The sequence below is a fragment of the Maylandia zebra genome, linkage group LG23 (genome assembly GCF_041146795.1).
Source record: "Maylandia zebra isolate NMK-2024a linkage group LG23, Mzebra_GT3a, whole genome shotgun sequence".
NCBI classification, from domain to species: Eukaryota; Metazoa; Chordata; class Actinopteri; order Cichliformes; family Cichlidae; genus Maylandia; species Maylandia zebra.
Window position 1 is genome coordinate 3,085,919 of NC_135188.1, and position 12,399 is coordinate 3,098,317.

The 12,399-nt window shown below is 42.5% G+C and overlaps 2 protein-coding genes across 5 annotated transcripts in view; both read left to right on the top strand.

Annotated features, from left to right (window-relative positions):
- btf3l4 (basic transcription factor 3-like 4) overlaps positions 1–2,623 on the top strand; it is a 13,527-nt gene extending 10,904 nt beyond the window's left edge. For 2 of the 3 annotated variants that reach the window (XM_004555052.4, XM_004555053.4), the window contains 4 exons: positions 6–119; positions 243–444; positions 2,055–2,114; positions 2,355–2,623. In XM_004555052.4, coding sequence (XP_004555109.1) covers positions 6–119; positions 243–444; positions 2,055–2,114; positions 2,355–2,401 — 423 coding nt within the window. In that variant the 3' untranslated portion in view covers positions 2,402–2,623. Of the gene's footprint in view, positions 1–5; positions 130–242; positions 445–2,054; positions 2,115–2,354 lie in introns of those variants that run through there. The other variant, XM_012920124.4, reaches the window with a different exon arrangement.
- A 7-nt stretch (positions 2,624–2,630) lies between these two features.
- Positions 2,631–11,952, top strand: zfyve9b (zinc finger, FYVE domain containing 9b). 2 transcript variants are annotated; one of them, XM_004555051.5, is made up of 16 exons: positions 2,631–3,161; positions 4,493–5,202; positions 5,338–5,437; positions 5,519–5,721; positions 5,842–5,953; positions 7,294–7,416; positions 7,655–7,810; positions 7,923–8,147; positions 8,226–8,308; positions 8,449–8,553; positions 8,633–8,783; positions 9,427–9,507; positions 9,747–9,909; positions 10,155–10,260; positions 10,347–10,526; positions 11,294–11,952. In XM_004555051.5, exons 1-16 carry the CDS (start codon positions 3,098–3,100, stop codon positions 11,453–11,455), a joined length of 2,724 nt encoding a protein of 907 aa, XP_004555108.1. In that variant the 5' UTR covers positions 2,631–3,097; the 3' UTR covers positions 11,456–11,952. The 2 variants fall into 2 exon arrangements, 1 of the variants encoding a protein (XP_004555108.1); XR_013095510.1 differs by lacking the exon at positions 11,294–11,952 and having other exon boundaries at positions 9,668–9,909; positions 10,347–10,380.
- The last annotated feature ends 447 nt before the right edge of the window (positions 11,953–12,399 follow it).

The following is a 12,399-nucleotide window of genomic DNA, read 5'->3' on the forward strand; positions in this document are numbered from 1 at the left end:
CTCAGGGCACTGCACGCAGGAAGAAGAAGGTGGTTCACAGAACTGCAACAGCTGATGACAAAAAGCTTCAGAGTTCACTGAAGAAGTTTGCTGTCAACAATATTGCTGGCATTGAGGAGGTAAACTGACGTAGGTGAATGTGCGGTCGTGTAGAGCAGACCACTGTTTAGTTTTTCAAAGGTATCAATAACGTGCATGGACTTGGGTGACTTGAGAGAACTTGGGTGATCTTTTCTCCTCAGGTGAACATGATCAAGGATGACGGGACTGTGATTCACTTTAACAACCCCAAAGTTCAGGCCTCTCTATCCGCCAACACCTTTGCGATCACCGGCCACGCTGAGACCAAACAGATGACAGAGATGCTGCCCGCCATCCTCAGTCAGCTTGGAGCAGACAGCCTCAGCAGCCTGCGCAAGCTCGCAGAACAGTTCCCTCGGCAAGGTGGGTCGCCCCTCAGGGCTTTGATTTTTATTTCATTGATTTTATGTTCATTTTTGGTATCAGCTTAACTTGTTTGTACCAAAAAGGATAAAAGAGGTAGGAGACACAAAGTTTACCTGTTAAGTAAATACCTAAACTTTTTCCTTTTAGTTGGGATTCATTTTCACTCGCTTCCTTTTTGGGAGGATAATTTGTAGTTGACACCACAGGTTGATTATACTTTGATTCATGGGAAAGAAATTCTTGCAGCAGCTCATGTGCAAAATATTCGTATCCTCTTTCCAAAGCATTTACAGCTTCTGGTTTTCTTGGGTAAGGCTCTACAATCTTTGTCCACCTGGAAATGTGCAGTTTATCCAGTTCTTCCTGGTTCCTGGTCCTGATTCTAGGAACGGTTCAGGTGGTCAAGTGCTTCTTGGAACAGTTAAAGCCACATTAACATCACAGAGGTCGATTGAGAGCCGTGCGACCTTGTGGTGGCTTCTTCGTCTTTTTTTTGTCTTAACATTCAGTGTATATGCAGGTTTCTGACTTTCTATGCTGCTGTATGACCCGTCAGTTCAGTTTGCTCCATTTGAACCCCGGTCAAGTTCTAGCCAAAGAAGAGTTACAACACAGTTAAATATGCAAAATCCACTTTATACTTAATATTTACTTTTCAAGGTGAAGCAAATCTTTTAAAGATGAGTTTTTCCAGATGAGCCAAGATGGTATAAACATATACTGGCCACTTTATTAGGTCTTTAACAAACATATCTAAGCAGCCAATCACTTGAGAGCAAGTCAGTGCATTTAGGCACAGAACCAAGCATCAGAGTGGAGAAGAAAGGTAAAAGTGATTTTGAACATGGCATGGTTTTTGGTGCCATGCCATGAAAACGTTCGTCTGAGTATTTCAGAGGCTGCCGATCTACTGGGATTTTCCCGCACAAGAAGGTAATCTCTAAGGGTTTACAGAGAGTGGTCTGAAAAAGAGAATATATCCAGTGAGTGGCAGTTCTCGGGATGAAAATGCCCTGTTAATGCCAGAGATCAGAGGAGACTAGCCAGACTGCTTCAAGCCAATAGAAAGGCAACAGTTTTGCAAAAAAAAATCATCTCTGAACCAGCAACCTGTCAGCTAACAGCAGGAAGCTGAGACTGCGATTCAAACAAGCTAAGGCAATAAACGACTGGAAGAAATGTTGCCTGGTCTAATAAGTCTCAATTTCAAGTGATATGAGCCAATACTGGCATATCATAGAGATCAATACCAGCATATATGATAGAAAACTCAGCTCAAAAAAACCTCTCACCTCTGTTTGCCAAATACAGAGACAAGCGGTGTCTCCACATGCCACCAGTGCAGCTTCAGTGCTCCTTTCATTGATTCTTCAAGTCTCTGGGCCTCATTGTTCTGAAACTATTCCCTTATTGTGGAGAATGCTAACATGGTGATGCCAAAGGCCACTGCCGATGATCCATCGCTCATGGTTTGTGAATGGAGTACTGTCATACTGGAAGAGAACACTCGTATACAGATATGCTTCATCATAGGTTAAAAGTCATTATTTGAGGCAACTTTCTATCACTTTCCAGCTAAAATGTGTTTTTTGTGCATTTCGTCTTAGCTCTTGAAAGCAAGGCTCCAAAGCCAGAGGACATTGAGGAAGAGGATGATGATGTGCCAGGTATGCAGTGTCACATGAATAAAAAGAAGAATGATCAGAATGAAAACTTAGAGACAGCTACACTCTGTTAAATTTTCATCGTAGTATAGAAGATTGCTCTTTTTACTCAATTTAAGTCAATTTGCTCTTTTGAATATTTTTCTGCAGCCCTGAAAAGTTACTACAGTTGAACTCATGTATGTGACTTTAGATTGTTCCTCTAGTTTAACTATTTAATGCTGTGCTTTTGCTGTTCTGTAGATCTCGTGGAGAACTTTGATGAAGCATCAAAGAACGAGGCAAACTGACAGAAAAATTCACTGGACTGAAGTGGAGCCTCCGTCTGTCTTTTTGAGTGTAGTGATCCGGGCATATCAGACAGTATCTCCAAATATATCCCACAGTTCCAATGACCTACAGATGTCTGAGTCACACACTAGCACTACTAGGTTGTGTATTTAAAAGAGAGAGAGAGAGAGAGAAAAGAATAAGAACCCAACGCTCATCTGGTAAACGGTGAATCTCTTCCACACTGTGGTCTTTAAAGCCAGTCTTAAGAGATTTTTTTTGTGTGTTTTGTTTATGAAACAAAAAAGACGTTTAACATTTTTTTAAAATGATGCTGTGATCATTGACTGAATGTTCTGAATGTTTTTATCAATAAATCAAAGAATTGTGTGCAGATTCATGTGAAAAGAAGCCTCGTCAGTTTCCTACAGAATGACAGGTCGTGCATAAGGCTGGATTTTTATGTTTGGCACCTTAGCTCTGCTGTCTTGGCTTGTACACCGTCCTGCGGGCTGTGTGGACAGCAAACTGGGGAGGGACATTTCTGCACACCTCTTGAGTTTCTTCAAAGAGCTGCAGAGAGGCACGGGGGAGGAGGGAGATCACACAGAAGGGGGGGGGGTAAGAGAGAGGCGAATTCATCCCATCTTTCGCTTGTGAGCAAGGCACTGCTGCTTGAATCCATTTTCCTCCGCGCTCAGATGTAACAGGATAAAATGCTGAAGTTCTTCACAGCGCGGGATGATGAGAATGAAAGCCTTTTGGGAGCAATAACTGAGGGTAAGACGTTTGATTGCTCTGGAAATACCGGGGTGGGAATGCGTTTACTCCCATTCATTGCTTGTGCGCGCGCGCTTGTGTGTGTGTGTGTATGTGTGTGTGTGTGTGTGTGTGTGTGTGTGTGTGCCACTGAAAAAAACGCTGATATAACACTTGGCTGCGCGCATAGACCGCGTCATCTGAAAAGCGCGTGCGCGTATGTGTGCGTGTTGCGCACTTTCGCGTGAACACGGGCTGCTTACATACATACTCCACTGTAACCTCACTCAGCGTCACCTCAATAAAGTGTCCCGGCTGATCCGGTGTACCGGGGTGCGGGGTGAATGTCGCATTGCCTCCGGCCTCTGTGCCCGCGAGCACATTAAACATTTGCACGTGTGTGGAATGCGTCACTGTCCCGGGAAGTGAGCGCTCAGTGAGCCGGATCGGTGCAGGCAGGCACGCCGCTGTTTCGGGAAGTCTTCACTTTGTTGCCTTCGGTAGAAATGACGCCGCCAGCTTTTTATTTTTTCTTCATGTTTTTTAAGGATGGCTTTCTGTTGTAAATGAGCTGCAGTGCAGTTTAACGTGTACAGTTAGTCAGTAGCGCCCAATGCTTTGACAAGACTTTCAATCGAATAATCAAATACATGACGATCTGCATTTAAACCTATAAGAGCCTTATCCCCTTAAACCGGCCTATTCAGGAAACGCTGGTAGCTCAATGAAACATCAGTTGTGCATACATTAACTCCCTTTGCGCTGCCGGCTGCTAATGTGCTGGGAAGGGCATTGAATCAGTAATTGGCTGTAATTACGGGAGGTGTTCTTAATGTAGAAACCTTGAATGGAGTGATTGCAGAATCAAGCGGCTTACTTGCATATTTTTATTCTGAAACATCCAATAAACACAGTACTGTCACTTGAAACATCTTTTATTTGTTCATTACACATATTTAACATCCGCCTCTGTGTGTGTATTTGTGTTTGTGTAACAATATGGCTCAATATAAGGAAGCAGCAACGGTTTTGACACGTTTAAACACAAAGTTACTGCTCAACTTTTTGTTCTCTAGGGAACCAGCTGCTCTATGGTATCATTAATCTCTTGTACAACTACCACTGGCTATTTTGATCATCAGATACACCTCTCAAGGGCAACCACACTAATGCTGCCATTAGTGAGGGCTGAAATCTAGAAGATGTCTATTTAACAGTGAACAGCTTTTTCGCCTTAATGAGCAGGCAGGACGTGCATCATTGTATGTGCTAGTGTGTGTATGTTTGACAGATAGAGAGATGGAGATGTTGACTTTCCCTTCTTGCTGGTGATATCATTATCATTGAAACAGATGAAGGGGACAGTACGTCTCTTCAGGACACCAAGCACCACTGGCTGAACAGACCCTGTCTGCTGGTGCTCAAAGATGGAGATGTGTCAAAACCTGCACTGGACTGTAGAGAAATCAGACCGCAATCTCCATCTAAAGCCACATCGGATGCGACGCTCAGAAGCAAATCTGGACCTTGTGAGCAGAAACCTATTGAACATCCCACTGAATCTGCTTCCCAAGTGGAGAATGGCAGCTGCACTGTGACTTCCATCTCCACATGGGGTGAAAAGGAGTCCCCAAGCCCTCTAGTGTTGGGCCCAGCAGAGGCCGCGTGGGCAGAGGAGGAGGAAGAGAAGAACCAGAAGTCGCCGGTTCTCCCATCAAAGGAAGACTCTGTGATTGAGGAGAAGGAGCGGGAGGAAAGTGGGCTGGAGCAGCAGGATGAGGCCTGCAGCTTGGAGGGACCATCTCGAGGAGATCAGACAAACACCAATAAGGCTGGGGCAGGCCGCGGGGAGGAAGCGATGGGTGAGTGCGCTACTTCTCCTGTGGATCTCGATGACATGTCTGAGACGAGCCCCGTTGGCATTCTGTCCAAGGATCGAGTCACTGTCCTTGGTGAGGTGGCCCCCGTGTGGGTCCCCGATGCCGAAGCGCAGGTCTGCATGAAGTGTGGTATCAAGTTTACATTCACCAAGAGGAGGCACCACTGCCGTGCCTGTGGGAAGGTAAAAAAGGATTTAAAAGTTCATTTCTGTGTAATTAAATCTGAAGTGAAATAAAATTAGCAACTTGTAAGTGGAGTGGAGTGTACGTGTGTGTCTCTGTTCATGTGTGGTGTGTGTGCATGTGTGTGTCGTCAGGTTTTTTGTGCACTTTGCTCCAGTTTGAAGTTCAAACTTACACACCTGGATGGGAAGGAGGGACGAGTGTGCATTTCCTGTCATTCAGCACTCATTAAAAGTGAGCGTAATTTTTTTTTAGGTATTGCTGTAGTTGTATTTTTGAAATCATGCAGAAATCATTCTTGTATCCTCTCTTCAGGGATGTCTCCAAAAGGAAAAAGAAGGGTGTGGTTTGCAGACGAAATCCTCACCAATAAGCATTCAGAGTCTGCCCCGACCACACCCGTCAGGGAGCCCGCGTTCTCACCGCTGATGAGTCGAGTGCTGGGTGGGCCTGTTAAAAGTCCTGTGGGTTCACCCCAGATCAGGAGAACTTTGAGGCCACATGGAACAATGATTGGTGTAGGTTCACCCAAAACGTGCCACTAAAACTCGACTACAGGGAAAATGTTGTTGTTGTTCTGTGATTTAGAGGAAAATGAATGATATATGTATTCTCACTCTGCCTCCCTTCAACTCCAGGAGGCCTGTGGTCCCTACGGCTGGGGAACCACAGCTTTAGTGAGCAGCTCTGCTAACCTCATTCCCTTGGATGGCTTGCCACCCATACTCACCTCCACAGGAGTCAAAGGAGGTAGGGCTAGCTCGAATTTAGAGTTTAAAAGTGTAAAGTAAACTTATTGTGTTTCCTCCTCAGATCCAGATACTTCTTGTTTTTCATTATATTCCTCCCCTTTTGTTAATGCTTTCATGTCTTGCATAGTGCATGGTGCAAATATTGATGGCAGGTCACAAAGAAATAGGAGTTCTATGTAAATTGGGCAGCCCATGGCAAGGGGAAAAAATGGTCTCTGATTTTGAGCAGTTAATAGTTTAGTGAAAGCAGCAATTACAGATTCACACTGAATAAATTAGTGGTTCCTCATTTTTTTCTGCTCACCCTCCTTTGCCTATAACATTCCCCATAGTTAATACAGAAAAACAACTTCGGCGTGCAAAAAAAGAAATGAGGAACAAGTGACTCTGTAAAGTGTCCATCTTGTTCCGCTACTTGCTGTCAGAAGCTACTATTTTATGACAAGAAAAACACAGTGTTCTCTCTCCATAGCCCACTATGGTGAAGCCAAGATTTGCCTCGACATTTTTTCTAGGCTTTGATGTTTGGATGGTTAGTGCAGCTTTTTTTTTTCAATCTTATTTAAGCATTAACCAACAGTACCTTTCACAGACCTGTCCATGGCTTGCTTTCAGGGCAAATGTTGTAATTGTAATTTAGCTTCACTGCCCCTCCCCTTTTATAACTCTTAGCCCATCCAAGGGAACCACTGACCAGAAACTAGCACCTTTGTTTTGGTTTAAGCACTAACCAGAAGGGACAACTACAGCAAGTATTACATATATGCATGATTTCCACCCATTAATCTAAAGAGCCAGTTCATAATTTCACAATACCAAATATGCATGATGAATCTGTATATGTCTTTATGTTACCAACAACTTGAGCCACATTTGACTACTTTGCTGTAAATAATTCCAAATATTTTTTTCATGCTCACTCAGCTGCTCTAGCTTGTGCACATGCTCCGATGCCTCTTTGCTGCTCTTTGTGATTGCATTGTTTAAGAGAACCAGGCAATCCTTCCACATGTGTGGTCCTTATTTATTTATTTATTTATTTATTTATTTATTTATTTATTTATTTATTTATTTATTTATTTATTTATTAATGTGTTGGGTGTTCTGACTTACTACACTCGAATGCTGCTACTTTCATTTATTACGTGGACACTGTGATGCCTGGTTAAATGGGGCAGTCCCAAGGCATTAATAAAACTGATCTGTTATTAATAACAGCTACCTGCTACTTGCCATCTTATTTAGAGCCACACTCTAATATTAATCTTTAATCTAATACTGGGCTGTTTTTTGTGGTGAGTAAGAGTAGATTAGAAGATGTTCTAATCTACCCCCCAGACTACACTGTGGAGGAGCAGCCCTCCGAGATGCTCCTTATTCAGGAGTTGGAGAGCGGCAGACCCAAGCCTCTGGTGTTTGTTCTCAATGCTAACCTGCTCGCTATGGTGAAGTTGGTCAACTGTGAGTATCTTTCCCCTCTTGCCTTTTACTGTGCATTATGAACTGCATACAGAACTTAATGTACACATTTAAAATTGAGCAGTGTCAAGAATTACATCACTATGCAGAAAATATTTTGATCATTTTTTAAAAATTTAAATATAACTTCTGAGTATATATTTCTACCTCTTACATCTTGTATTTGTTGTTTAAAATGTCCATATGTGACTGCCAGCTTATGCTTGATTTCCCTGATTAGACGTTAACAGGAAGTGCTGGTGTGTGACAACAAAGGGAATGCACGCTGTAGGGCAGGTGGAGCTGGTGGTGCTGCTGCAGTGCCTACCTGAAGAAAAAAGCTTCCCCAAAGACATTTTTAGGCACTTCATTCAGCTGTACAGAGACACTTTCACAGGTCAGAGACATTACAAGCCCATACACAGAATATTATCAGTCTCTACTTCACGACTGTAGTATTTCTTCCCTCTTATAATAACACACGTTTCGACATCTTTATGTTTCTGTAGGGAAGGTTGTGAAACACCTGTCACTCTCCCTGTTTGGCAGCAGCTTCTTTGGCAGTCAGGATCATGCAGGCTTCCTGTACGTTCGCTCCACTCTCCAGTCCCTTCAAGGTCTACCTCTGCCAAACCAGCCCTACCTCTTTGGCCTGCTGGTCCACAGAGCAGAGGTGGCCTGGGCCAAAGCCTTTCCCTTGCGCCTCATGCTGCGACTGGGGGCTGAGTACAGATGTAAGCCAGGCAACTATGTAAGCTCTCTGAGTTATAATGTTTCTTCCCCAGTTACCCACTTTCTGTCTCTTGTTCCAGTTTACCCATGCCCTCTGTACAGTGTACGCTTTAGGAAGCCCTTGTTTGGGGATATAGGTCACACAATAATGCGACTGTTAGTGGTGAGTATGGCATTTTGTAACATTTTTTTGTGTTGTTGCAAAACCGCCCTTCCTGTCAGCAGTGGAAGTTTGGTGTCACAACTTTTATTAAACATGGTGTAACAGACACCAGATCTTTTTACCATTCTGCTTTGTTCCAGGACTTTAGGAATTACCGTTACAGCCTACCAGTGGTATCGGGGCTCACTGTGGACTTAGAAGCTCATAGGACTTGCATAAAAATACCGAACACTGGGTATAATGAGGTAACACTAAGCCTCACAGAGTTAACTCTTACATATAGTTTCTTTCTCTATCATTTACCCGTGTTATCTCCCATGTTAGCTAATGAAGGCTGTGAATAAGTCCAATGAGCATGTGCTGGCAATAGGGGCATGCTTCAATGACACTGCAGACTCCCACCTCATCTGTGTCCAAGCAGACGATGGCCAGTATCAGACCCAAGCCATCAGCATCCACAATCAACCACGTAAAGGTAACAACACAGTTATTGGGGCAGGAAGGGACACATGGAAAGTTTTGCTCAGCTAATATGAAATTACTTTATTTAAGCTGAACAAATGAGGCTAAAACAGCAGCTAAAAGTATAGTAGTACTAATACTTCTCCAGTTTTGTTAAACGACGAGGATCTAATAAATCAGCTAAAAGATATGCATAAGCTTGAAACAGCTAAGCATGATCGATAAATGATCAATGAAATCTTATCGCTTACAGTAAATCTTTAGCTGAATATACTCCAGAGAACACTGGAAGCAAAGAATAGATTTTACACATTTCAAATTTAGAAGGCATTCAAGTAAATTTGCTGCACAAACTGAATGGATTCTGCACAACAAAAACATTGTGCAAACCCACTGAATATTATTACAGTGCATCTAAACATATGTAGCTCATGGAACTGCATATAAAACAAAACAGTTTGAGTGTGAACTTAAGTGCAGCGGAGCAAAAGTAGGAGAAAATTCGAAAATGAAAGAACAACAGTGGTTCGAGATGTTAATCGCGGCCAGTTCCAGTTATGTGACTCTAGGTGGCAGTGCATGCACTTGTAGTTTTTGCCTTGTCACTGTAAAGACTGATCAAAATGACATTCCTTCCTTCCTTCCTTCCTTCCTAGTTACTGGATCATGCTTTATTATATTCAGTAGTGCGCTGAAAGCGTCAGCAGGATACCTGGCCAAATCCAGCGTTGTAGAAGGTAGGATACCCTCTGACCAGAGAAGCCAGGTTAACCATTACTTTCTCCTCACCTCTGAGGATAGCCATCATTTACATTTTAAGTAGAGCGCCCCTGCTTAAACTGGCTTATTCAGAATTTGTTGATCTTTGTATGTGTGTGTCTGTGTACATTTTAACAGACTGTTTGTCTAGGCGTGTGTCTCCCCATTGGTGTGTGTTTGTGTGTGTTTCTCCTGTATCGCTGTCCCCTCTTCGCAGATGGGCTAATGGTGCAGATCACCGTGGAAACCATGGCGGAGCTCCGTCGATCACTACGGGAGATGAAAGACCACACTGTCACCTGTGGACGGCTGGACCAATCAGAGAGCCAGGAGCTTGTTTGTGTACAGTGGGTGGAGGAGAAATGCACTGTGAATAAGGGGTGAGTGTGTCCAACTGTTTGAAGTGCAGGAAGGCTTTTGTGTTCAGTCCAGTAGAACAATATAGCCATTCAAAAGGTAGCTGTGAAAAACTAACGGTGGGCCATTAGTTGATTAGAATTTGGAACACCCCAACAAAGAGCTGCAAAAAAGCGTGTAAGAGTCCAGTGTAAGCAGGACACATCCTTTTCAGTCTGTTTTAAACTGTGTGTACATGTAACCGCATATCAATGTTTGTGTTCTCCAGCATCATCAGCCCCATCGATGGGAAATCAATGGAGTCTATCAGCAGTACCAAGATGTTCCAGAAGTCCGAATACAAAGAAAATGGAAAGATCATCCGCTGGACAGAAGTATATATAATGATTTGCTAAAAAAAAGTTAGCATGTCCATGTGTACAGCCACCCGTCTTTACATTTGCGTGAATATTTTGTGCAGGTGTTTTTTCTGCAGACAGGTGATAATCCCAAAGGAGCAGTGACTGACTCTGCTGAACACAACCGGCTCACGGAGAGAATCGCCCGGGCATTTTGCTTGGCACTGTGTCCACACCTTAAACTGCTGAAAGAGGACGGGATGGCCAAACTGGGACTGCGTGTCACTTTTGACTCCCAAGAGGTCTTTAAAGAATTTAGCTTCTTGTAGCCAGAGAGAGAGAGATGTATAACTAACTAACTAACTAACGTGTGATCTATTTCTGCCAATTTGTCTGGTTAAACTGGCCTTGTAAGCATCAGCCCTGAGCCATGTAAGGTCACATCAACAATAATAATCAAAAATAAAATACAAAAAATAGTCAGGGTTCTTTGTGGTAAAAACGTAGCACTGCACTAGTAATTTAGATGGAGAGCAGAGTTCATTTTTAACTATTTAAAATTTGTTCACTGGTCGAGACAAATTAAAAAACACATTTTTAAGTGACGGAAAAATAAGAAAAAAAGACACTAATGCAAAAATGTTTTTAGCTAATTGAATGTGTATTGGAGCAGGCCGGTGATTTATAGTAGCAAAACCTTCCATTCATAAGAAGATGAACAGCAATGACTGAGAACCAGATCGCATACAGTATGTGGTGATTAAGACGGATTTACCCAAGCTTCCATATCGTAGGCTGGACGTGCAGACTGTGGTCTATAGACAGATTATCTGAGATAATGTGCTACACCCACTTCTGCAAGTAACACGAGCTTTGTTGTGAAATAAAACAGCTTGTGTTACTTCCCAGTATGAACTTTGACTACAGCAACACGTCGTTCTCTTGTGGAAAAAAAAATAGAAAACCTAGCCTAGAATTTTATCTCATTAGTAAAGAAAGCTTTGAACAAAGTTTAGAACACCACTGTGGCTTTTTAAAAAACTAATAAGTGGCTTATTTGTTATTTCAGGCTGGATTTGTGGCAGGGAGCAATGGGCAGCCCCTCCCAGCTCAGTACCTCAATGCGCTGAATAGCGTGCTGATTCCTGTCATCCACAGCAGGGGGCGCAAGAGGGACGGCGAGCCCATAGTGATGGAGCTCATTTTTTACATCCTTGAGAACATCACTTAGAGAACTCAGACTTTCCACTAATTCATCTTCTTAACCCTGACCACTGCTTCATCTCCAGCACTTCTCACCAGTTTCAGGGCAATAAAAGCATTCCAAAGGCAAAGCGGATCATATCCAAGGTCCGCATCCATCTCATCCAAGAGATCTGACTCTTTGTGGTTTTCTGATCTCACTCGGCCCAGCCACAATCAATCAGGCTACGCATGAAACCTACGATGGACCATTAGATAAGGGTGCAGCTCTTGCACTGTAGTAGCAATTTCATGGCTTGAAATCATCAATGTCACAATGTTTAATACATATTTTACAGTCAATACCTTTAAAGTGATAGCTCACAACCTTAAAGCTAAGAGAATGACTTGAAGTTCTGTATCAAATCCAAATAGCAGCTTCATGCGCACTGAATGAATGCCTGGAGAATGTTTTAATATTTGATGAATTTTAACTGACTGCTCATGAAATGTAATGTTAGCTTGGAATTAAACTTGCAACAGTGACTGAGTTCTTGTCTATTGCCCAAGGACCCTGAGCGGTTTTACTGAAATATTGCCATTTTTCATCAAAAGGAAGGTTATGCTTTTTACCGTTTACCGCCCCCCCCAACTCATTCCTAGAGACTTGACTTTTGCTCCTGTAAGACCTAGAAACATGTACTTGTGATCTCCTTAGGTTGCTTTTGGAAATTTACAGTTTTTAATATAACCATCAAAAGGCATTATATTGTAGCTATAAACGATTTAGGTCTCCCACCATTTAAAAAAAAAAAACAAAAAAAAAAAAAACAAAAAACCCCACACACCAACAACTAAAAGTTCTGAATTGTTATCCAATTTATAACAATTTTAAGTTCATTTATGGCTGCCTATGCAGAATAAGGGAAAAAAAAAAAAAAAAAAAAAAAAATCTGCAGTGTAATTTAATGATTTTAACATCATTTTATATTC